Consider the following 27579-nt stretch of genomic DNA (forward strand, 5'->3'; position numbering starts at 1 on the left):
GTTGGAACCCCTGCAGCATCACCTTGTTTGTCAGTAGCCTGCTTAGATTTAAAAACTGACCATAAGCAGAACAAGCTCTTGCGTATCGAATCAGTTGAGAGATAAAAAGACATATAATAAAATACAGTTTATTCAATATAAGACCATATAACATATTAATGACAAATCCTCAACATGACATGCGCACCTTTTCTAATACAAAATACAGTTTTTCTAATATAAGACCATATACATGTAACATGAAGAGTTATACACAAGACGTGGTACATTAAACGGTATTGACTCCCATAAATTACTCCTAGAAATAAACTCAAGAATGTCATAGAATTAAATGAAAATGATAAACTCTCTCTCTCTCTTTCTCTCTCTCTCTCTCTCTCTCTCTCTCTCTCTCTCTCTCTCTCTCTCTTTAGTTCTCTAATGTACTGTAGTTTTGCGTGTCCTGATCACGTGTTCTTTCATCTAATGTTTCGTAGTACACGGTCGTCCCCGTTGAGTTATCTCCCCTTCCTGGTTGTTCGTTTACTGGGTCCTCAAATTCCGCATCCGCGTACAATGGCGCTTCTTTTAAGCTTGTCTGTTTTCCTTTAAGTATACCTCTGTAATTACAGTAAAAAGAATTGAAACTCGACCTGGTACCTCTTTTACTTTTACATACTTCTTGTGTGGAACTCTTCAATCTCGATACGGAATCGAACTAAGGGATTGGTCGTAAATGCAGCAATGCATAGGGCGGCATTTTCATCCAGTGAAACATAAAAATAAATATTTATAGATGCATGGACATTCGATAGACTATTCTAGAGTATAGACACTGAATCTCCGACTCTGCACTATTAAATAAAATTTAGATGGCCTACCATTTGTCTTTACGAAAAATAACCCGGTATACCGACATTTGTACATACCATCGTTTATATTCATATATTCCTAACACTGTTTGAAAATTTAAAAACAAGATCATATTTCATAAACTGGTATATCGTCTTTTTATATCCATTAAACCTGTTCCTCTGCGCGAGAGAGCGGCGCAAATAGAATATTAATTGTAGAATTTTCCATCTTTGGTGTCTCCGTAAAGTACTGATCACGTAGTATGTATACTAAGTACTGATGACACAGTAAACAAAATATTTATGACATAGTACACCTCTCCCACATGCATAGGACACCTCTCCCAAATGCAAATGTATCAAGGTGTTCATTACACTAATGACGTAGTACACTACTGATGGCGTAGAACACAAAGTACTGATGGTGCAGTACACAAAGTACTGATAGCACAGTGGTTTTACTTCCCGAATAACACTAACTCTGTATATATATATTTCTGTTTAATTTTCTCCAATGTCTGTGGTGATGGATTGGTTTTCAGAATTTTGTTTATCTTCGCTTAAGTGTATACAGTTACAAAAATGGTTCATATTCGGGAACACCTTATCTCTGAGAATGACGCATTTATAAAGAAAAATATTGATTCGGGCCGATCGCTAGTAGAACATTCAAAATTTGAGCATCATTCTAATATCCAAGAAATTCGATAACACATAAAGGGAGAAACAAATGCATTTTTTTAAATTGCACAACAAACTTTGCACACCATAGGATGCTTACTCCTCCTAGGTACCTGATCCCATCTGGTGTATCCTGGGGTCCGTGTTTGCCCAAGTATCTATTTTGTATTACTTATGGGATTTATGAGATTCATCACTGTTCGTTATCTTCACCTTTCATATCATATAGAAAATTTGAGTAAATTCTTGTTTCGATACAATTTTCTAACATTCGTTACTACGTAACAACTATATACAGAAACTTTTCAAACTGAGGATATGGAAATGGTTTTTAAAGTAATGGGGAATATCTTTCTTGTATGTTCTTACGATCCCCATTCTAAAATAATTCATTCATTTCCTTACATGCACAAGAAGCTGAAAATAACAAACAGTGATCACTCTCATAACTCCTATAAGAAAATACAAAATAAAAAGATGGGCAAACACGGACCTCTCGACATACCAGAGGTGGGATCAGGTGCTTCGTCGGAGTAAGCATCTCATGTCGATCGGTCACACCCGCTGTGAGCCGTATGTCCCGATCAGACAAATGGAGCAATCCGTAGTCAAAATCAGTGTGTCATGAACGACCTAACAATCGTATGAAATACGTCGGACAACCCAATGATCAGTTGTATTGGCAAACTAGATCATTATAACTACCAAAGAATTTGCAAAATGCTGACTTTAAACGAGACTGTTGAAACCCCTGTAACATCAACTTCTTTGTCAGTAGTTTGCTTCGATTTAAAAACTGATCGTATGCAGAACAACCTCTTGCGTACCGAATCATTTGGGAGACATAAACACCATATGCAGGTGATAATGGAATATTGCAACATAAACATGGAAATTGACGGTGGAGAAGCTAAAATTATCCCGTGTGTCATAAAGTTTAGTTGTTAGTTTGCCGTTAATATCCATTTTCAATAAAGTATCTACATGTAGGTACAGAGCAGATGTGGAGGACTACGTGGTGTCTTTTATCTGGAGTTCACGACGATATATCATGTTGACATATGAATGAAAATGATAATTGTTAATTAATAATCTAAATGGTGAGTTGAAGGCAACATCAAGAGATTAATAGCTCGTTTGAACACCTTGTTTGAAGCATGGTTTCACCGTTAAAAGAGTGATACAAGCTCTCAATTATTTCATATGATTCTTTGTGTGATTATTTTTCTCAGAATGAGATAAAGGTGTTTTATTTTCAAATAAGATATTTGAGTCCATATTTCTCTGTGATTTGATGCATGATGTGATTATGTATATTTCTAAAACACAATATGCATAAAAGACTCGGATGTCTAGACGTTCTGATTTTTAAAATAAAAATTTATTATGAAAACGAAAATATTATTTCTCAATACTCTTTAAATCTACAGCTAAACTCTTTATTTAAAAAACAGGTCAATTAGACAACATGTATAGGATAAATCTTTTCGAAAAACAGCCAAAATTCAGAAAGATTGCGATTTTCAAAATTGAAGCAAGCCCGATCAAAATTATAAGTAATCATTTAATCAGAAATCTACATTCCCTTCTTGTAAAAGGGTTTACAAACTAAATTAATTGATAGACAAACCTACTTTCTTGATGAAAAGTACATGAAATTAGCAACAATGTGATTATTTTCGTAATTTCTAATAATTTTCATCGCGATCGATCCTCTTTTCTTTGGTTAGGTCCAAATTGAAAAACATTGCGATATTTCTGAAATTTGGTAATTACATATCAATTTCGTTTTAAAATACATGTATATTTGTCTCGTGTATCTTTTTTCCATATGGCATGTTTTTTGCGGATTTTAGTCGTAGATTTAAAAAATATTAACAAGACTCCCCTATAATTTTCATATTTACGTGAGTCTTTTTCGCAGGTTTTATTATATATCCATACCATGCATCAAATTAAAGCGAAGTTTGGATTTTGAAATCTTTATTTGCAGAAAAAAAAATTATCATTCCGGAAAAACATTACAAAAACTTCAGCGATAGTATCACTATTTCAATGGTGAACTCATGCATCATACGAGTTGCTGAAAAAGCCGTTAAATTGACGGATTGATTGGTTGAGGATTTACGACGTTTTGGCAGTATTTCAGCCATTTTACGGCGGTTAACTAATTGAAGTATGTTTGGCTGTGAGTGTTTAAGTTTCACTGACGGCCCCCATTGAGCCTACTCTTTTTAGAACATCAGGGAAATGATATTTTGCGTGCCAAGAGGGTGTGGTCCTTGGCATTGGACACTCTTTAACGTCCCATACGACGGCCATAAAAAGAACCCGTTAAATAAATCAATGCAACCTTGAATGTATAGATGAAAGGTGAATACAACGAACAGTGATCAATCTCATAACTCCTATAAGCAATACAAAATAGAGCGACGGGCAAACACAGACCTCTGGGCATACCATTGGTGGAACCAGGTGCCTAGGAGGAGTAAGCATTCCCTGTCGACTGGTCACACCCGTCGTGAGCCTTATATCTTGATAAGGTAAATGGAGCTATCCGTAGTCAAAATCAGTGTGCTAAGAACGGCCTAACAATCGGTATGAAACACGTCAGACAGCATTTGACCCAATGATAGGTCGTATTAGCAAACTAGATCGTTATAACGACCATAGAATTTGCGAAATGCTGACTTTACACGAGACCGTTGGAACCCCTGCAGCATCACCTTGTTTGTCAGTAGCCTGCTTAGATTTAAAAACTGACTATAAGCAGAACAAGCTCTTGCATATCGAATCAGTTGAGATATATAAACACCATATGCAGGTAATAATGGAATATTGCTACATAAATCTGGGAAGCTGACGATAGAGAAACTTTGTCATAAAGCTGAGTTGTTTGCCGTTAATATCTACTTTCAATAAAATATCTACATATGACACAGAAGTGGACGACTCTGTGGTATCTTTTATTTTGAGTTCACTGGGATATATCGAATCAACATATGAAAATTATTATTGTTGTTAGAGAACACGTCCTCGATACATCTAAATGTCGAATTGAAGACCACAGCAAGATATATTTTCTTCTCACGGAGACGGTTTTGAAAAAATTCTGCTTCAATGGAATATAAAAACAGGTCAGCTAACAAAGAAGCACAATTCGTGCCCATGGGGATTCCAAAAGACTCTTGGAAGACCTAATCGCCAAAGACCACGAAGATATTGTCAATGAGGACCTCTAGCATATCTTTTATTTCTACTTCAGGGTGCTTGTGTGTGGAATCACAGTAGCATTTAACAAAGTAATGTTTGGATGACTAATCACTAGATAGGAATATTTGCGTTTTCCATTTTTGTTGAAGAATCAACTGTCTATGATGTCAAAAAGTCAAAAAATATTTATAAGACTGATCACTGTTCGTTATCTTCACCTTTCATGCACAACTTTCGTAGATTTTCATCTTTGCTGACCGGAAGTGGGAATTGTACAAAAATAGTCGCAGACTCCACAAATGTTTAGAAAGGGGGAAATCCGACGAGAACTTTAGAATATCGCACGGTCTATGAAAATTCTACAGAATTAATAGAAGTGAAAAATTTTCGACGAGACATAAAACAAACATAACCATTCAAGAATTCCAAAGACTGGGCTACGAGTTCCCTACACTATAAAGATTTGAATATTAGAAACTGTTGACAATTATCGTACCTTTTCCAATATATCGCCAGGAGACCAACATTTATCAACACTGACACTACCAGCGCCACCACCAAACCGCTCACTATTGCGTTGCTTCCCTTCGAATGTTCCTCACTTTTCCCTGTTTCATATGATAACGTGCCATGAGTATTATAGTCGATTTTCAGTCAAACAACATTTTTTATTTCTTTGAAAATATCTGATTTACTTTTGCTTTTACCTAACATCTCGGTAACAGTCCCACTGTAAAATCCAGTTATGGGATCACATGACAAGTTACACCGTTGCGCACACTGTGTTCCAAAGAATCCATTCAGACACACTGCAAAAACCAAAAACTACTTGGAAAGCGATAGCGAATAAGGGAGGGGGTATTATTTCATATATCATGTACATATTTTGCATCCAATAAATATTGATATAAAATGACGGAAAATTTTAAGATGTATTCACAATTGTCCTACAAATATAAATGTCATCTATATTTTTCAGAAAGTTAGTATCGTAACAGAGTTACGTATTTCACATTTTCACAACACCATAGGCAAATATAGAGGAAACTAAACCATGCGGAGTACATGTATATTGTTCCCTTAATTCAAGAAATGTAGAAATCATTTCCATCTTCTTATTATTAGAATAGCCTTCCATCATAAACGTTTGATATCTACAAAATTGTAATACCTTCGGAACAGTCTTTGTTCCTCCATCCTGGAGCACAACCCTCGTCACAGTATCCTGTCGTGGCATTACAAGCGGCACCATTCAAGCACCTGCCTTTACAAAGTTCGGTACAGTCGTCGCCAAAATACCCTTTCGCACACTCTGTAAATGAATCAACAAATATATTTGTAATGAATCAACAAGATATTCGTAATGCATCAACAAGATACAACACATAATAGGAAATTCTTCTACAAGTCACCTTGAAATCAGAAGGATATTGAAATATTTAGAGCCGCTTCACCTTATGCTGGTGACTTCTAAATACGAGTGAAGAAAACAATTATCAAATACCATTCTGATTTACAATACATCAACGTGGAAAAAGTTATGTCCGCTGCACGTACCCATCCTCAAGATGAAGGTAGGTGGGGTAAAGTTTCATACTGTCGATTTGAAATAATTCAATCTTCCGTATTTTCATGTTTTAATCGATGATTACTAAATGCAAGCTTAAATTACAGGGAAGCTTATTGATAGTTTAATCCCTAAATGGAAATGAAAACCAAGCGTACAAAACTGGAATAATGTGGGTAAGTGATATTTTTTTAAATAGTTCATTTGCCTCTAAATTTCGCGTCTTAACTAAAAAAATTATAAGAAACTTCGAACTCATGCAAATCATTCAATAAGTTGGGATAAACATTCTGAGGTCAAGTTACGCTTTCAAAAACACGGGTATCTGTCTTTTGGACCCGCATTCCCTTTGATCCACTCCTTTCTGATATGCATATTTCCTGACTTATTTTAATATATCTATTTTGCAATACCCAGTACCATTTTGCACTTTTATCAAACTCTTTTAAGTTACATAGTTCTATTGGAATAAGTATGGTATATGACAAGGTAAGAAGAAAATTGTAAGCAATCGGGGGAATTTCACCTTGATCATTAATAGGATTAATTTTTGCAGTAAATATGTTCTGATTTCCAGTCAACAGCAGGTCAAGGGGCTGTAGATGGATTAATGTCCTCATTCAATCGAGTTATATAACCCAGTCAGACTGCATTTAAGTTCAATAAAAGCGCAAAATGGCATTGGGAATTTTTAAAAAAAAATCATAAGACTCCATTGATATACTTTGCTCATTAAAAAAGGAGGATCAACGGGAGTGTGGGTCCAAACCTCAGGTGCCTGTAAGCAGTAGTGCCGTCAATACCCGAGTATGTCCAGTCACTAACTTAGATGTTGGGGCTCTGTTCTTTTCAATGAAAAGGTAAAGATAGCTTATAATGATCAATGTCTTAATTCGTATAAAGAATATAGTTAAGGGTAGGGCAAACACGAAACTCTGGAAATACCGGATATGAGAGAAAGTGACTAGGAGGAATCAGAATGCCTGTCGACCGGGTGAACCAGCCCTATATCTAGATCAGATAAACGGAGTAATCCGTAGTCAAAATCAGTGCTGGTTTAACTGCGCCTTAAAATGTCTTGATGTAAAATTCATTATAAAAGGACTTTGTTATTAGCGTTGTCGTCTTTCAGTATTGTTCAATATCAAACAAGTTTTACTGCCTGTTTCTTGTATGTTCTGTTTTCTTTGGTTACAATAGTCTCCCTTCCAACCATCGGAACACCTCGTACATTTTCCATCCAATATGTTGCATATTTTCTCTACGCAATTTTCTGGGCAATTTTTGCTGCAGGCTTCACCAAACCTTCCCGCCACACACCCTGCATTTTGAAAATATAGAGAGTTAATGAATGTTTATGTTGTATATTATTAAAACAAATACAGGAACAAACCTGAGCATTGGTTAAAAGCATCTCTAGTCCTCAGAGCTATGAAATATATCAAAATGTTCCTATTCTGCAATATTCACCAGCAGCATAAAACAAGATGTGCTCTTAAAACACGATTACCCGTATACTGATGAAAGACTGTACATAATATGATATGTTTCTATTTTTGGACCCGCTCTAGAATCAAAACTCTATCGTTGGAGTTGCGGAATTCACAAATTCTGTATATACCATGGGCTTTTCTTTAATATGCATTTAGTTTTATACAGTATCAGCAAAAGTAAAGAAGAAATCTTTCTAATGATAGAGACAATATTCACTAGAATAAATTTGGTCTGATCCCGGATCGAAACTCCTACTTATGGAATAATGAATCAAAAAGTAAAAATCAATATATGCACCCAGGGGTGCATGAGCCGAGTTGCATGAGATACATTGTACAGTCAGGAATGATGTGGCATATTTATAATTGTGAAAAACTAATTTTAGTTTTACTGTCCAGAAACCATAATTGTCTGAAGTTTTCAATCTATTTTCGGTGACTGTAACCTTGACCTTTAAACTTTTTTCTCCAAAATCAATAGGGGCCTTGCTTTGCTGGTATCCAACACTATATCCAAGTTTCATTTTATTCAAACAAGACGTACTGTGAGCAATGCTCACTAAGAATACTCCCCGCTTACCCCAATCTCCCAAAGGGTGTTGTTAATAGGGATAAATTACCTCTTTCCTGAGTGTAAAAATATGGTATGCCTTTGTAGAAGAAAATGGAAGATATAGTTCGAACACAAATCCATGGTATAAACCTATAATTTTGACCTTGAGATCAAAGGTTAAGGTCATATAGAGGTCATGAAGGTACCCGACACATCGTCTCATGGTGATACACCCATGCCTTATGGTATGACTATGTCAAAACCCTATAATCAATTTTGACCTTGAGGTCAAAGTTCAAGGTCATATAGAGGTCATGAAGGTACCCGACGCATCGTCTCATGGTGATACACTCAAATATGGTATGCCTATGTCAAAGAACAAAGAAGTCATGGCCCTGACACAAATCCATTATAAAAACCTTTAATTTTGACCTTGAGGCCAAGGTCATATGAAGGTCATGAAAGTACCCGACACATCGTCTCATGGTGATACACTCATGTGTCAAATATGGTATGCCTATGTCAAAGGACAAAGAAGTTATGGCCCGGACACGAATCTGCACAGACAGACAGACGGACGGACAATTAATATAATTAAAAAATATAAATTAAAAAATTTCGAGTTATCCTCCTGAAACCAAATTGTTTTGGAATTTTAAATTTATGTTCGGTTACTGTGACCTTGACCTTTGACCTACTTTCTCCAAAATCAATAAGGGTCTTTCGTACCAGGTACTTAACAATATCTTCAAGTATCATTTGATTCGGATTTAAACTTTCTGAGTTATCGTCCGCAAACCAAATTTTTCTGAAATTTTCATTCTATTTTCGGTCACTGTGACCTTGACCTTTGACCATTTTCTTTCCAAAATTAATAGGGATCTTTCTTACCTGGTACCCAACAATATATCAAAGTTTCATTTGATCAGATTGTAAACTTTTTGAGTTATCATCCGGAAACCAATTGTTGACGCCCGCCCGCCCGCATCATCAAAACAACAGCCGAGTTCAGCTTCGTTGCAACTCGGCTAAAAATTTGGTAACGGACTACTTACTCCTTCTAAATATATCCATTTAGTTTCAATGTAGTACCAATGATATTAAAGAAAATGTTATCTAAAGGATTTACATGTACACATAAACATTAGATGTATACCAATTTTAGTCCCACCCCGGAGTCAAAACCTCTACTCCATGGATTCTAAAATTTACAATTTTGGTAGGGGACTTCCTCACCCCTTAGAACGCTACCTTTGGGAGTGACGGTCATGCGCAACATCGGTTGGCGGTCCCGAAGTAGAGAAAAGACAAACAAGGTGAGTAAAGTTGGAATTAGTCATATGTATGGACGTGTTAGTTCGGGAAATGATATTTTGTGGAAGACACCAATCACTAAGCACACCTCCCACCCCCCGGCTGCTAAAAGTGGTTTATAAAAGTGTTCCGTTTTCTCAAACACTCCTCACTTTTCGAGGTATCAAAGTGTTCGTATTTTAACGCAAAAGTTTGTGTCAAAACCCTTAGAGGGTTTCTTTCCTAATAATATAAAATAGTTGTGAAGTATTGCAATATAATTTAGCTTCAATGCTGCCTTGTAAGTCAATACAATTTACTAATTATGTCAATTAGGCTTTAAACTCGATGTGACGCTCGGGATAGCGGTTGCTGTGTCTCGCAGGGTGGCGGCATATTTGAAAAATTATTTTTGCATTATGTTCCCTTTTGGTCTATTTTCGGGACAAGAAGACCCATTTAACTATTTTTATTGGAACGAAAGCACCAACTACTATCATCAAATAGTTATATTAACATTATACGATGGTTGGTTGGTTATACATGTATATTGTTTAACGTCCCGATCGAGAATTTTTCACTCATATGGAGACCTTGCATTACAGGTGAAAGGCTGCAAAATTTAGGCCTATGCTCAGCGCTTATCGCCTTTGAGCAGGGAGGGATTTTTATCATGCCACACCTGATGTGACACGGGACCTAATCGAAAAACCGTCCAAGACAGTCGCCTCTTACGACAAGCAAGTGATACTGAAAACATATTCTAACCCAGATTCCAACGGGACTTCATCATCCAAAATAGTGAACCTCCACAACTCAAAAACAACTCCTCAACTAAAACGGTGAAACATCCTTAACCCAAATTGTGAATAAAAGCAGTTTGTGTTTTACTATAGCTCTATATAGATCGTGTCCAGATCTAAATGATTGCAATATATCTGGGGGAAATCTGCATCGTCAATCTATTACATGAACCCCGGGGTTAAACCGGATGTTACATGGGGAAAGTCAGCTCGAATATGAACAAGTGTACGTTTATCTGAATCGAGATCGGGATTCACCGACTACTATGTGGTAAAACAATTCTCACTACTCGGCCACTTCCGTGAGCGATAAATGTCCGAGTAGTTACGAATTTGAGAAAAATGTTAGCTTGATAATACAATTTTTATTTTGTGAAAAACAGATTTTGAATTTCTTAATAAAAATGATTAATGTTATGAAGTCTAACATGCATGACAATATATCACCTAAACAACACTCAACATATCTTAAAGGGAAAGGCAACTCTAACCACATTGTTGCTTTTATGAATAAAGTATTACTTACTGATATCGTAAATGACAGTCTTTAACAACAAACATCCTTGCTTAACAATTAAATCAGTATTGATCTATCTATTTTGTATTGCTTATAGGAGTTATGAGATTGATCACTGTTCGGTATCTCATCAAAACCGGAACAAACGGTGTGACGTCAAAATTATTGATTTTTATGATCTTGAATATAAAAGAGTTCCACATCATGTCAGCCTCTATAGATAGCGGGAAGTTCAATTTTTAACGTTTTCGAATTAGTACTGAAGCTTATCTAGGCCGTATATCAACAAAATAGTATGGCAATTTTTTATCATATTAATCCTACCATTTATCATGTAAAAAAAATATTGGGTTGCCTTTCCCTTTAAAACGCACGTCATCACCAGTGGTTGCACTGAGCTATTGAAATAAAAAGCGTGTGAGCATCAATATTATATCATTGGATTAAGGTACAGTATTATGTGGCTGTATTTATATCATTGTATAAAGGTATGAAATTAAACCGTTATCATCTAGATATGATTGAGGTCCTTGTCGAATTTGATCTCTAAAGTCCTGACCAAATACAAGATTAATTGATTGATTGAGGTTTTCCGCCACACTCAACAATTTTTTCAGTTATATGGTGGCGCCCAATTTTTATTGGTGGAAGAGAGAACCCAGATACAATGTACCTGGGAAGAGACCACCGACCTTCCGAAAGTAAACTGGGAAACTTTCTCACTTACCGGCGCGAGCGGGATTCGAGCCCGCGCCGACAGAGGTGAGAGGCCGTGTGATTTTGAGCTCGATGCTCTAACCACTCGGCCACGGAGGCCCCAGATACAAGATTCTGAGGTTTAAGGTCAAAGCTACAAATACTCCATGTCCATTATATTATATCGTTACAGTTCTAGCAGTGAGACGTAAATTGAAATACAAATGTATTTGCATGTTTCAAGATAAAAAAGAATCTGTTGTGAAACGTAGTTTTATTTCAACCTAGAATATGAAGTTTCTGTTAGAGACACATCCCTATGGTCCATGTACGAGTATTACAGTCTTATTAAAGGGCATTAGCTGTAACTTTGTCACCAAAAAATGCATTCAATGAAAATTGCACTATACAAGATATTTCAGTAATTACACCAGAATTTAATTATTTCAAACACTTCTGAACCTCAAAGTAGGCAAATGAATATGCAGTTAAATAATTATTGTCTTGCAAGACATTAATTCTTCCTTTTATACCTCTTTACACTAAAAGCGGTTTTCTAGCGTAGTTTCCTTAGATTTCTCTTGTTTTTGTACAAAATGAAATTTTTATTACTCATTAATATATATTCATTTGCCATGGAGAGATTTTCAGGGGGAAAATTGTTACCATCACTTTCTCAGCTAATGTCCCTTACAAGGTTACACAGCTTGTTGCTAGAATTACTTACCTGTTACATTGACTTCACAAACAGAAGCTCTTTTTCCGAACCCTTCCTTTTGATCACCTGGACTAAGTATAACAAAGCGGCCATGATCCGCACAAGTGAAGCGCTGGGCATCCGGTGATGAGATCGTTCTTCTACACTGGGTGGCATTCTCTCTCCTGTCTGTAGTTGAGATGTACACCGACCAGTTGTTGGAAACTCCCTCTGAAATGAAGGAGTGATCATTGCTCATCCAAGGAGCTACATCCCCATGAAATACCTTAAATCCACATTGAGCCCCTCTTTCGGGAGTAGGTGTGTTCATAGTGTTATCTACCTTCTCACGTGAATGAACATTCGGCTGGTTGTATTCAGTGGTCAACGGTTAAACGTCGGGGAATGTTTCAAGTACTAAGCTCTTTTTCGAAGTCAACTACATGTAACTAATTACTAGTACCTGTTATATTTAATAAAGATATATAATTTGCCCTAAACTGTTTACATACATGAGTGAAATCACAATTTTAGGTATAACGATACAACACACAGTGGTTTTCGCTTTTATGGATTGCTTTTCAATATATATACACTTGAAGCCCGACCCCACTCCCCTTTTGAATTCGCTCCTTCAGCACAATTTCTTCAAATGTCATATTAAAATCGAAACTCTGCATACCTGTTCCTTCCAAATATACAATCTGGTCTTCAAAGATTATATCTCTAAAAGAAGTCATTAAACCCCTTTATTCTCTATGAGATATGAAATATGTCAAAGTTCAGGCGAGCTAAACAACACTTCCGGGTATTTCAGACCTTTTGTCTTCATGGCATTGAGTACCCCCTCAGATTCACTATTCCAATCAATGGACACTTTGCCGCTGTCTACCCAAATAGAGTAGACACAGGGTCTCTAAATCTGTCCCCACCCCTAGGAGCCATCGGTTGGTACCTGTACAGCCCCAAACTAAAAGCGGTAAATGATAACCCTTAGGGTCCTCTACCTTGCTCTGATGTTTCTTCCGCCTTGTCTTCAAAGATTTATGCTCTAAAAGAAGCCATCAAACCCTTTTATTCAGCTATGAGATACGAAAAATTTCAAAGTATAGAGGAGCTAAACAATACTTCCGGGTATCACAGAACCCTTGTTCCCATGGCATGGAATACCCATTAGGATCCCCCACCCCAGCCAGTGGACACTGTGTCCCTTCCTTGCACCACGGACGAGAAATAGTTCCGACCCCGAGCAGCCACCTGCTGGTAGTCAAACACCTTCGATCGCAAAGCAAGAAATGATAGGTTTCGGGTTCCATTATTGTGCTACATTTAAATACATATTAGCATACATATCATCTTATTTTCAATTGATATTAAAAGATTTTTAAAAATTTAGATAGTTTGTAGTTTTGATTTGGTATATATATATATATGGCTGTTGCCAAGTGCAGGGATGCGACTGAATTCCTCAGAAATCAGAGGAAAACTGGTCAAAAGGAAAGAAAACACCTCACCCTACCTAGAAAATATCATTTTCTGCCACTTTACATCAAATCCAGAGTGTTTCATTTTTTCGAAAATTGAGCAAATCAGAGGATTTCCTCTGAAAAGAGGAAAAATCACACCCCTGCAAGTGGAATACTTGGCTTTAAGTTGCAATTTAAGAAGTAAAAAACAAATTCTTTCAGATAATTATGTGTTCAAAGGGTTGAATAGTTATTAAAATTACGGGTCAAGTACATAATAAGACGAAAATAGTCCCATCCACATAAGTGGTAGTAAATCGGTTTGGTTACAAATTAATATGTAAATGTACTTTATTTATGAAAAAACTCAAATAAAAACTCATAAATATTCATAATATTAAAATCGAGCCATTAATTTCAAAGAAATTAGTAAAAAATAATTATTGCAAATTATGTGTAATTTATGAATAATTCATTTCATTTAATTATTGATTCGTGTCTACACATTGCACGATCAGCGATGACTGGTCGACAGGTCGAGAAGTTGACAGGTAGAATTGTCTACCTGTCAACCTGTCTACCTGTAGGTCTATCTCGAACATACCTGTCAACCTGTCGACCTGTCAACCGTCGACCTGTCTACCTTTCGACCTCTCTACCTGTAGGTCTATCTATCATTCAACCTTGTGTACCTGCCCTGTGACTTAATGAATATACAACAGGGGATGCTTACTCCTCCTAGGCACCTGATCCCACCTCTGGTGTGTCCAGGGGTCCGTGTTTGCCCAACTATCTATTTTGTATTGCTTGTAGGAGTTATGAGATTGATCACTGTTCGTTATCTTCACCTTGCACATTCACGTTCAACATTGTTTACTCATTATTTAAAACATATAGGAGTACTGGTTAATTATAAACTATCAACCAAAAAATTCGTCAAATAATCAAATATATTTGAATATTAATTTAAATTAAACAAGCTATGAACTTATTACTGTACTATGGATAAATTATGAATATTCCAACAAAATTAGCATAATCAAGATTACAATCTAATTAGAATCAGAATAAATATTGTATCATCAATAGATAGGAAACAAATTATTTTTCAATGTTACTTAAAATATCCCTACACAATGTTAAGGTATTCCATGTATAATGAAAGGATAATGAACAATTTTGAAGGATTTAGATCAACATAAAAGTTTATTGTTAAATAATGATGAAAGTGAAGCAGATGAAATTCACATGACTGGTAAATGATTAGAAGCTGACCTTTTTGCACTTAAGACTTTTTGGAAGAGTTGTCTGCCCTTTGTAAAAATAAGATAAATCTAATTTTCTAAAAATGTGTGTGGTCAATGATTAATTTTATTTCATATTTTCTTAAAAAGAAAGTGTGTGTAACTTTCTACCAAGAGATTATTATGAAAATATAATTTGTTTTTAAAATATTGTAATAAAACATGGTTTTCCCATATACTTCAATGTTAAATTCTAGGTGAAATAAATCAAGCAGCAAACAAAATTTTGAAAACTCCTATGGTGGATTATGTTTATTGGATGAACCCTTCAAAATGATACCATGATTACAAATATTCCACCATCCATTTATGAGATATGAAATATGGTCATTATACATTGAATACCTTAAAAGAACTATCTTCGTCTTGTTCTGTACTTGAGCCAAAATTACTTTCAGAAACAAAAAGAAAATATTTTTATGATCAGTATTATTCAGTGATAATAAGTAAGCCTGTTATCTGTTTTAATGTCCTTGGGGTAACGGAATAAAAAGTTGTGGTGTAAGAGTTCTCTTTCTCAGTATTTTGAATGGTAAGTGACGCCTCCCTTTTCCCACCATGCAGTAGTAAATGATGGCAGACAACAAAACTTATAAAAGTTGAAGTTGCTGAATTTTAAGATAAGTACAAGTTAATGTGTAACATTTTATATTGTCCATGGGTTAACAGGAATTATGAGGAAAAGGAAAGTTTTGATAACTCTGAAATAAGAACAGAATATTTCAATGAGTCTCTGTAGAAGATGACATGCTTTTTTTATTTAGAGGGAGAAGTTATTGTTTAGCAGGGAGAGGTTAATTCACATATCCGTCCTTGGTATAACAGTCATTGGTGTAAAAAGAAAAAAATGTTACACCATGAACCATATTTGTTATCCCAAGGAAAACATTTTCATATATTTTATTTTAGGGGGAAGCTGCGATGAAATGGCTAAATTGAAATATGTCATCCTGTAATACAATTGCTACTTTATACTGTATTATGAAATCAAGGCATGTGTGTGCTGTAGCACCAGATTCTTACTCATTCATACAATAGTTTGTTACACCAAAGACACATGAATTGAACATCAAGGACATTTCATTGAAAAATGTACAACATGTAATTGAAAAAAAAAAGAATTGTCAGTATTGCTATTTCTTTTCATTTCAATTTAATTTCATCAACACAAATGTTTAAAATCAGATTTATAGTTTAACTAAATTTTCCCTAAAAAAATTAAACGTTAAAAAGGGTTTCTCCAAGGACCATTGATGTTACACAAAAGACATTTTTAATTCATAGATACAAATCCTATTCATTGAAAAGAATTTGAAATGAATTACAAACAAAATCCATGGAGCATTGTATGGGTATTCTTTAGGAAAGCTACAGATCAAACAACAAATCAACATTGAAATCAAATTTAGACTCAAAGGCCAATCTTTGATAGGCAAAATAGAATGACAATACCAAATAGTCAAAATACTGTCATGCATCCATAAGTTGTTTGTTATCAATAGAAATTCATATATTAATGTTTATTTCAGGTACAGGATTGCACCATGAAAGGTACATGTATGTCAAACAAAGAAAGACAGCAGAGATTTAGAGAGAAAAGAGACAGCAATCCTCTAAAAAGAGCTGAATACCTAGCAAAAAGATGGGAAAAGTATGTTTAACTTTTAAATTTGAAAGATGGGAAACGGAAAAACATAGACCAACTTACTGAAAGAGAGAAGAGAAGCATTCGACGTAAATGGAAAACAACAAAAATAGACTATAGGAGAAGAAAGAAAATACTTGACACTCTTCCAAACTTAACACCACCTCATTCACCACCAGAAAATGAGATTAGAGCACAGGTACCAAGTCACCAAAAACTCTGCAGACGGGAAAAAGAAGCGGTCAATTGCAAAATGTTACAGAGACAATAAGATCCTGAAAGACCAATTAAGAAACTTGTCTAAAAAGGCTGCAATATACAAAATGAGACTATATAGACAGAAGCACCCAGCAATGAAAGAACCAAATCAACCAGAAACCCCTAGAACAAAGACCAGAAATATCTTAAAATACTGGTCAGCATCTAAACATCAGAAAGATGTGTCTAGAGAGAGTGTGTCGAGAACTTTGAACTTCCATTGTGCCATGTCTGATCAGCTACGTGAAGCCTACAAAAATGGAAACAATGGTATAGGAAAAAATCTATTGAAGACATTCTGACTGGAAAAATAATGAAAAAGTATGGTTTGTGTACAATGGCTAGGAAAAATATGGGTGTTTTCAGTGAGAAATACAAAAGATTTAAGAAAGGGTCAAAGATGAAGCGAGAAGCTAAAAAGTTACTAGAGTATTTTTAGCGAGATGATATAAGCCGTCTTACATCAGGTTAGAAACAGACAATCAAAGAAAAGAAAAGAAAGATTTAGAGACCAATGAAGACGTATCTGATGAAATTATGAAAGATGACGACGCCAGAGGAAATGAGCAAACAAGCAAAGAAACAAATATCAACTTTTCAAATGATCCCGATATAAATCAAGTAGAGAACATCATTGATTTTGAAGATCCAAAAGATGTTTTAAACAAGTATGTGATCATTCAGTACAATGGCAAACTATATCCAGGTTTCGTTGTTAATATAGATGAACAAGATGTCCGCGTGAGGTGCATGCATCTTATTGGCAAATGCCACTTCTATTGGCCCAGATGTGTAATTGACGAGAGTTTGTACGACATGGATGATGTAATTGCGGTTATCCCTGAGCCATTACAAATAGGCACAGAATTCTATGTGGATCCAAACATTTGGAAAATGATCTTGAACCGCTTTCAGTGACCAATACATGCTTTAATACCTTGAAATACAATTTACAGGTTTGCGTTTGTTATTGTTCTTAAATTCAGTTCATAATCAATGATAAATGTCATTTCAGTTTGTATTAAACATATTAAAAGTTACTTGTGACTTTCTTGGGAATTAATCTGCAGTAAAACAATATTTCATTATCTCCTCCAAATCAATTTAATTGGCATTTGAAAATATATTCATAAGATAAATAATTACGCACTTCAATTCCTTTCACGGGTACAAGAAAGATAATATAATATTTTCAACTAGTATCCGATGAAATGCTAAATCATACCTCATAAACACAACAGTGTCCATGGTAAAACACTATCCGTCTTTTGTATAACAAACATGAATTTTAAGCCAGCACCTACAGAGAATGCCAGTTACTTGTTTAATGCTTATGCAATAATGTTCATTTTTTGCCAAATGCGATGCATTGAGATGCTTGCAAATTCTCCAAATGAATGAAAATCTTAAAATTTAGATTCTCACGACAGGATAAAGTCTGTGGTGTAACGTAATTGCAGATTCTCACGACAGGATAAAGTCTGTGGTGTAACTTAATTGTAGATTCTCACGACAGGATAAAGTCTGTGGTGTAACTTAATTGTAGAATCTCACGACAGGATAAAGTCTGTGGTGTAACGTAATTGCAGATTCTCACGACAGGATAAAGTCTGTGGTGTAACTTAAATGTAGATTCTCACGAAAGGATAAAAGTCTGTGGTGTAACGTAATTGTAGAATCTCACGACAGGATAAAGTATGTGGTGTAACTTAATTCTAGATTCTCACGAAAGGATAAAGTCTGTGGTGTAACGTAATTGTCTTTGGTGAAACATATGGAAATTGAATGGTGTATATTGGCTGAACTTTGGGGCAAAATTATGCAGCTTGATAATGACTACTGTTCAGTCTATGCATACATAAGTTATAACTGTCAAAATATACACTTGGTTCTTTTTTAAAATCATATATTTCTTTCTTTCGATGAACGTTGTAACATTTTTATCTTTGGACTAACAAATTTGTCCCTTGTGTAACATCCCATTTTTATTGAGTTGTTTTTAAAAGATATTCAGGAAATTTCAAATTTTTTCATGTTAGGTTTGTTTATTATGTGACATACACAAGTTTCCCAAAAACATTGATTTCATGAAAAAAATGGGGGGGGGGGGTTCTGTGTGCAATATAAGGTCATAAGACAGGTGCAGATTTCTCATTTATACACTTACGTTAAAATACAAGAAAAATAAGCACTATCAAATTTCTGTTTTATTTTGAAATTACGAAAAACATATGAAAATTTTACTTTTCAAGAAAATAAATGCATGAACAATAAATATTAATGAAAATTACAAATATTTCTTCTGTGTTACACCAAAGACAGTTTTTCTTTCAGATGGTTGAAAAATCATATTTTAATGAAAATCTATTTGGTGTACTGTTGGTGTATTTTAGCAAACTGATGCTGAATTATGGATATGATAAATTCATTGTGGTTGTAAATACTTATTTTTTTGGAAAATGGCGCTTCGTGACATTCACCTTTTTTATAATAACCCATATAGCCACCAGATACAAGTGACAAAATATGGCTACATAAATTATGGAGCGCCAAATTAATGTAAACACAAATAATTGAAAATATCTCCAATCATTTGAAGATATCATCGATTCAATTATTGCTCAATTATTGTCCATGCCCCTTTAAAGCCTTATCCAAGACTTCGCTATGTAAAATCCTTACTCTGGTCCCCGAGGGAGGGGGCGTGGTGTGAACAAACTTCAATATACACTACATGAAGATGCTTGTATGTTGATTTGAAAAACTGTACTGTTTTAAAGAAAGAACCGTGAATATGAAATATCGTTATACAAGGAAGCTTCTATACAAGTTACGTTTTTTTCTGGTGCAGTGGTATTTGATAAGATTTTGATAGCACTCAACATAACATCCTTTCCAATTTTTTAATATTTCTTCATTATCTCCCTTTGGAATTGTGTACAATTCTCCTTGACCTCCTTCACTCTAGGATGCATCAAGTTTGGTACTCTAGAGAAGAAATCGGAACAAAGAAAAATTTCGATCAGTAAAGGTCACGTGAGCTTTTAGCGACGATTAACTAAACTCCTACAACTTAATATATCATGGATTTGGTAGATCTTACAAACTCTTGACATATTACAGGTCATAAAAGGCAGCTGCTAATTACTATCGCCATTTAGCGATCAGCAAACTTTTAATCTCAGCTGAACCTTGTCTTTAAGCCAGTCAGATTTTATGTACATGCGAGCGGATCTAACATCTCATTTAAATTCATTTTGTTGAAACATGCACTCGGAAAATCTATATGAGAATTTTAGTTAAAACATTTTTGTTACGCAATCCTTTGTCTTTTTAGGCTTTTATATAGAAGAAAGTCCTCTTGTAGTGAAAAGGTTACCTGTTGGTCTCCAATAAGTTGACAATTGCTGTCCATCATTTTTAAGAATGGACAGATATTGCCTGTTCTTAAAAATAATGGATAGTAATTGTCAACTTATTGGACAGTGCCAGGTAAACCCAATAGCTTATTAGACATCCACAGGTAGGCTGAAAATAAGAGAAAGACAATACCTTTGTCAAAGAGATACAAATTTAATTCTAAATATCCCTACAAGTGAGAATCAACACAGATATCGGAAAAATCACTGAAACACTTAAAAACGATATTTCCCTTTATAGAATTCTCTGCTTCAACTCGTAAGATTCACAATTTTTAAATTCCATTGGCCATTACTATATCGCATCAAAACTTAAATTTAAAAGAAATTTGAAAGACATATTTCTATACTGTATTTGAATTTCGCTGGATTCAGAGGCACATTCTGAAACTTCTTCACAACGCTTTTTTATGTTTTCTTTATTACCATATATCCTAATTCTGAATTATCATTTTCGCTTTCATGAATTATTTCATTTCACGAGATAGGCGTATTGGGTTCTTTTGGCTGGCGTTAATTATTTCTTCATCCAAATATTCGAAAACACAATGCTTTTCAGATCAAAATTTGGCTCCATAACTTTCTCACCCTCCATATCCAGAATACAACACTCACTACGATAATATTTGCAGTACTTTCGCTAAAATCCATTTTGATTGTGCAATGAAAATGCTCACCCCATCAGAGGAAGACATGTTGATATGGCTCAGTACTATAGAAAGAGTGAATATAAAACCTGCAGTAGAAGACTACTTACCTGACACTGTCCAATAAGTGAACAAAAGAAATTGAATTATACGCAAGACTGGTTATATTGTCAGACTATTCAAACAGCTTTATTCACGATTATCATCGTCAATGGGTTTACCTGAGTCTGTCCATTCTTAGAACAAAAGATGTAATGTTTTAAGTAGGATATTAGCCCCGCAAACTGTCCATTCTGTGAGAGAAAGAACTGATCTCGGACCCACGGGCCTCGATCAGTTCTTTCTCTCACAGAATGGACAGTTTTTGGCTTATATCCTTTACATAAATCCCCAAGGATTTCGAAGAACAAGTTGACAGAATTTTTTCTTCTCTGTCTTTCTGACAGAATATCAGTACACACATATCATCTTCTGATAATGTACAAGTTCTAATTAAATGTCTTAAATTACTCAGAACACGTGTACCACCGTTACCTGTTTATGTAATGGTACTGACTAAAACCCGGTCTCGGTCCCGGTCTTCGGTCTCGGTCCCGTGACTAAAACCCGGTCTTCGGTCCCGGTCCCAGATACTTTTATTCGATAAAAACAGAATATATCAGGATATTTGAGCCCCATTTCTCAATAACTTAGGTATGACATCTCATGCCTGCATTCTGATAGTAAATTGATCATATTATTTTCTTCTTTCGTAAAATAATATGTGAAAACTCCGGGACCGGTGGGACCGAGAAATAAAAACAATGCTAAAAGCCGGTCCCGGTCTCGACATTTTTCCTCAATAGCCGCTTTAATCTACCTTTTCATAAAAAAGATAAGGACGTGATACTCAATGGCATCCCTTTGTATACATATATTTCTGATTTATTGTGTGTATAGGTTTTTTATTCCAATATTCTTTATACATGTACTTATGTCAGAATCGAACTCAACTACATGTACGTGATATTTTGTCCCAAATGATCGCGTTACACTACCTTTTCATAAGAAGATAAGGATGTAGAAGGGAAATAATATACATGTACTTGTCCTGGTGTATTTGTTTGTAATTTACAGTTAGTTTATTTGTTCATTTATTTTATTTCTTCTATTCCTGTCAAAATCAGTTTCAAAGATTCATGTTTTGTATTCCGAACCCGATCTCTTTATATGGGTATAGTTGTATATAACCAATAAATAACTATAAAATATTTCTTCCTTTCTTATTTGATACTTAGTTTTCTTTCTTTTTTCAGTTGTGGTTCTTTTAGATACAATGCTTTAAAAAAATCCACCTAATATATTTATAGTATCTATAAAAGTGTGTCATACATAGAGCACATGTATGGAGCGCCAAATTAACATAAACTCAAATAATTAAAGATATCTTCACAATTATTTGAAGATATCATCAATTCATTTGATGCGCGCAACAATTCAGTTAAAGATCTCTTCAAATAATTAATGATATCTTCAATTCTGAATTATTGCGCGCATTAATTGAATTGATGATAGCATTAATTGAATTAAAGTGCACATTAATTCATTTGATGAGAGCAATAATGTTTTAATGCGCGCATTAATTCAATTTAAAGAGAGCAATAATTGAATTGATGATATCTTCAAATAATTGAAGATATCTTCAATTATTTGAGTTTATGTTAATTTGGTGCTCCATACATATGCTCACTAAAAATTCTCAGATTCTGTATACTTATACAGAAGATACCCTCTGACTTTAGATGATCTTCAAATAATCTATGGTATGTTTTTACTGTAATATTATGTGGTAACTATATTTATTGTGAATAGTTATGTACGTATATGTATAAACATAAATGTATTAATTATGTTGCACAAAAACTGTTCGTTTCCTATTTTCAAAATATCCTATATTTCAAAGTGCATAAATTTGACATAAACTGACAAATTTACAAACAATGAAATCTACATTTATAAATATGCAAAACATACATGTAAATTCATTTAAGAAATAAATTTCAGTTTTGAAAATACAAATAGGCCTACTGTTAGCGCTTCGTGAAAAGTATGCCTGCGTGAAGTATTTTATACCCTTGTGTATTTTTAATAACCATTCAAAAGTTATGGCTAAGGTTAAAGATTTTCAAAAGTAGGTCAAATTTGAAAGGTGAAGAATTGCATGTAAAGAAAGGACTTGTCACAAGGAGTACACATGTGAAATATGAAAACCCTATCAACATGCATTCAAAAGTTATGCCAAAGGTTCAAGTTTTTGCTGACAAACAGACGGATGGACCAAAAACTATATAAATGCGCCCCGAATATCCGATTACGGGAGTATAACATTTGTTTTTCAAAAGCATCATTCTTGTATTCAGAATCTTTCTGGAAAGGGGCGGGGGAGGGGTTGTTGACAAGAGTGCACATTAATTTTGTTTCGCTATCAACAACAATTATTCATCATGTTTCAATAATCATAATAAAATTTAAGGAGAATATTTGTTTTGTTGTTTTCCATTTCACTAATAAACATAATTTTTTAAAGTACCTCATACATCGTACATTCTGGACTCATATTTTGCACGTATTATTCTAATATTTACATAGAGGCTTTTCTTCCCTGATTAAAACAACTAATATAACATCATAATTTAACAAATTAATGCTATTCTCACGATACACTCGTAAATGAGAGAGAGAGAGAGAGAGAGAGAGAGAGAGAGAGAGAGAGAGAGAGAACAGTAACCCGCGTATACATGTACATATACAGAGACCCGGTTCGGAATACACCAACATTGAATTTGAAAATTTTATCAATCGTGTGGTCAGTTGTTTTTTTACCTAAATGAAAAAAAAAGAAGACTTAATTTTGTAAATACTACATCCAACAGTAAATTACAAACAAATACACCAGGATAAGTACATATATATTATTTCTCTTCTACACCCTTATCTTTTTATGAAAAGGTAACGTAACGCGTTCATTTGGGAGGAAAAAAATCACGTAGTTGAGTTCGATTTTGACATAAAAAGGAAAATTGGAATAAAACACAAACATACAATAAATCAGAAACATACATGTGCATACAAAGAAATGTCATTGAATATAACACTCTTTTATCTTTTTCTCATAAAAAAGTAGATTAAAGCGGCTATTTAGAAAAATATAAACCATCGAGACCAGGACCGGCTTTTAGCACTGTTTTTACTTCTCGGTCCCACCGGTCCCGGAGTTTTCACATATTATTTTACGAAAGACGACAATAATATTATCAATCAACTATCAGAATGCAAACATGATATGTCATATCTAAATTAACGAGAAATTGGGGCTAAAATATTCTGATGTGTTCTGTTTTTATCGAATAAAAAAGTCTGGGACCGGGACCGAAGACCGGGTTTTAGTCACGGGACCGAGACCGAAGACCGGGACCGAGACCGGGTTTTAGTCAGTACCTTATGTAATACATAAAACGGTGAACTCCATTGGATCATGCAATATTTCGCGCGTGGAATACCCCGATTAGATATCGGATATACAGCCCTGAAAATTTGAACGTAAACTACTTAGGATTTGTGTGAAATGTAGTGGATCGCAAAACGCGGGTCCTTGACTCGAGAAATTACCTTGCTCAAATAGTGATGCGACTTGTTAATTCGTTTTAGTGGTCCCATGCTAAACTACTTAAATTATTCTTCGTTTCCAGTATGTTTCCAGTCCTAATCTATTTTCAATTGAAGATTATGTCAAAGGGTAGCAAACAGTCCGGACTTTGTCGTTTCCGAAGTTAGATGTCGCACTGTTTTAATAATAAAATCAATGGAAAAAATACCACATAACTTTTACAAAATACAAATATGTTACCTTGGAGTATTTCAACTTCGTAGATACTCTGCAATGTGGACAGGTCAACATTTAACGTATGTTTATTTCTAAACTGCAGAATGTAGTAATATGAATCACATGTGGTAGGATCACCATCTGTTAATACAGCCAATTTATTCTTTCTGAAAAACTCTTCATCTTCCTCTCCATCTCCATTTTCATCGTAGACGAATGATGTCCGTCCTTTTGATAGGTTATCTGAAACCACCACGTTTATTTAATTCAATTAACACTGACCAGTCCTCCACATTTCATCAACATCTTTAGATATGTCAAAATTGATCAGAATGGACCAGTGGAGAAAAACTTACCGTATGCTCCGATAAGTGCCAATGAGAGACACAGGAGCTGGGTTCCAATTCCTAAAAACGTCATACTCTATCTCCTGACCGGCAAGGGTTGAATTGGTAAACAGGATATGAAATATATTGGTAAACAGGATATAGAATATAAGATATGAGAGCTGGATTGGGTGGTACACGGGCCATGGAATAGAGATATGAGAGCTGGACTGGGTGGTATATAGGACATGGAATAGTGATAAGAGTTGAATTGGGTGGTACACAGTACATGGAATTGAGATAAGGGAGTTGGACCTGCACAGCGAAGTTTATAATAGCAAAGAAGAAACAGATTGAGGTGAAACAAAATTATCTAAACGTGGAGTAAAAATCGCTAAAACGCATCAAAGATGCGTATGGCCGAGTTGCAGTTTGGAAAAGTATGCACACTTGCATTCACGAAGTAAAAACATGCACGTATTTATTATCACGCCTCAGACAAAATTGTTGAAATCTAATTGGTCAGATCTTGGTCACATGACGCCGTGAAAAAAACCGTATCATGCGAGTAAAATCCGTATTGGGCGAGTAATTTTATTTATCGTCGGGTTCGACTTGCAGCCGTGTCAAAAGGAAAGACATTTGACTAAGTTGTATGATATAGACCCCCGCATATACAGTTAGAGGTCTTCGACGTGATAAATTCGTTACACAGTTAGTTAGTGACCTGATACGGAAAAATACATGGTGTGAAAAGAAAACCCGTATCGGGCTCGGCTTCGCCTCGCCCGATACGGGTTTTCTTTTCACACCATGTATTTTTCCGTATCAGGTCACTAACTAACTGTGTAACTAATAATATAGTTTATAAGTATGAAGCTCTGAATGGCCGCAATAGGTATTTAGTGTGATAATGACCTTGACCTTTGGATTTCAAAAGCAACATAAATCTTGAATGTCATCAGGATTTGAAGTCTGATAAACATGCACCAGTAAGTACATATATAAAAGTTAGAGGCAATCTCAAATCTACAGTATATAGTGAAAAAGAGACCTTGACCTTTGGACCTCAAAATAAATAGGAACCTTCCTCTTTGGGATGTGATCAAAATATGCAAGTCTGACAAAGACGCACCAAGTAGTATGAAAGTTAGAGACCGGACAAGCTCAAATATATGGCATTTAGTGACAGTGACCTTGACCTTTTTACCTCAAAATAAATAGGAACCTTCTTCCTTTGGATGTGATCATGCTATGTAAGTTTCACAAAGATGTCCCTTCGCCAATTTAAAAGCCGAGATTTACTACGCAACGCGGCTAACAAAAGTATCCCCCCCCCCCGAAGCTGAGGATATTTTACGTAATATGTAATAAAATTTTAACGAAAATATTTGTTAGCACGTGCATACAGTGCTACAGTGTAGCTACGCCACTGCGATGGAATAAAGAATCTGTCAATTCAGTAAAACAAAATTATTCAACAATGGAGTAAACCAAAAGTATTTCTCAATGAATAAAGTATCTATCAATTCATCCATTAATGAAACAAAACATATTCATCTAATCATGGAATAAAATAAAACAACCATTAAAATTGTCAATCATTGGAATAAAAAAAAATATGTCAATTTAGAATAAAATTATATATATCATGAAATACCATCATATATCAATAGAATGAAAACAAATTCATCAATCAATAGGATAAAACAAAAGTGTCTTCTCATGGAACAAAGCATAAGTATCTACATGTATCAATTTAATTGACTTATCTAACAATGTAACAATATAAATCATTTATTTATGATTTAAAAATTCTATACCACTACAATATACCGAAAATTATCTGCTAATGGAAGAAAACAAAATTATCTACAGTAACGATTCTCGCAAAATGACGTCAGACAATAGGAAGCAACTCCATTATTGATTCGTTTATGAATATAAAAACGTACTCACCAAAAATAAACTTATCCAAGGGCCATCTATGAAGTTTCGCAGATAGACCTGATATTTATTTAATCAACACAGATTTGACTAATTTTTGTGAGTAAGCACAATTCTGAAAGGTAGTTACTTTGCACAAACGAAGGGGAATTTATCACACATTAACCTTTATCGGTTTTGACTAATCGCAAAGCTTTATAGTCGTAAAACACCCCAGTATTAGCTGTGTATTTCTCACTTCCTTCTAAATTGATGAGTTTATGAAACCGCAAAAGTACTTAGTTTTAAGTAGATCATGATGACAGTACACCCAACATATTCATTATATCTTTAAAATGAATTCAAATGGCACGGAAATC

General features: G+C 34.8%; 2 protein-coding genes across 3 annotated transcripts in view; both read right to left on the minus strand.

The window, feature by feature from the left end:
* LOC125655220 (DNA repair protein complementing XP-C cells homolog) overlaps nt 1-27579 on the minus strand; it is a 61022-nt gene that overhangs the window by 7103 nt on the left and 26340 nt on the right. The window lies entirely within an intron of this gene.
* On the minus strand, nt 113-27455 carry LOC125653099 (cell death abnormality protein 1-like). Of its 2 annotated transcripts, none has more exons than XM_056144288.1 (9): nt 27233-27455; nt 25304-25377; nt 24972-25190; nt 12377-12577; nt 7457-7615; nt 5899-6039; nt 5435-5536; nt 5224-5335; nt 113-599 (listed from the first exon to the last, which is right to left on the minus strand). In XM_056144288.1, the coding sequence occupies exons 2-9, from the start codon at nt 25365-25367 to the stop codon at nt 410-412; spliced, it is 1188 nt and encodes a 395-aa protein (XP_056000263.1). In that variant the 5' UTR covers nt 25368-25377; nt 27233-27455; the 3' UTR covers nt 113-409. The 2 variants fall into 2 exon arrangements, with proteins under 2 accessions (XP_056000263.1, XP_056000262.1); XM_056144287.1 differs by having other exon boundaries at nt 7454-7615; nt 27233-27453.

Source organism: Ostrea edulis, chromosome 7, assembly GCF_947568905.1.
Source record: "Ostrea edulis chromosome 7, xbOstEdul1.1, whole genome shotgun sequence".
Taxonomy (NCBI): Eukaryota; Metazoa; Mollusca; class Bivalvia; order Ostreida; family Ostreidae; genus Ostrea; species Ostrea edulis.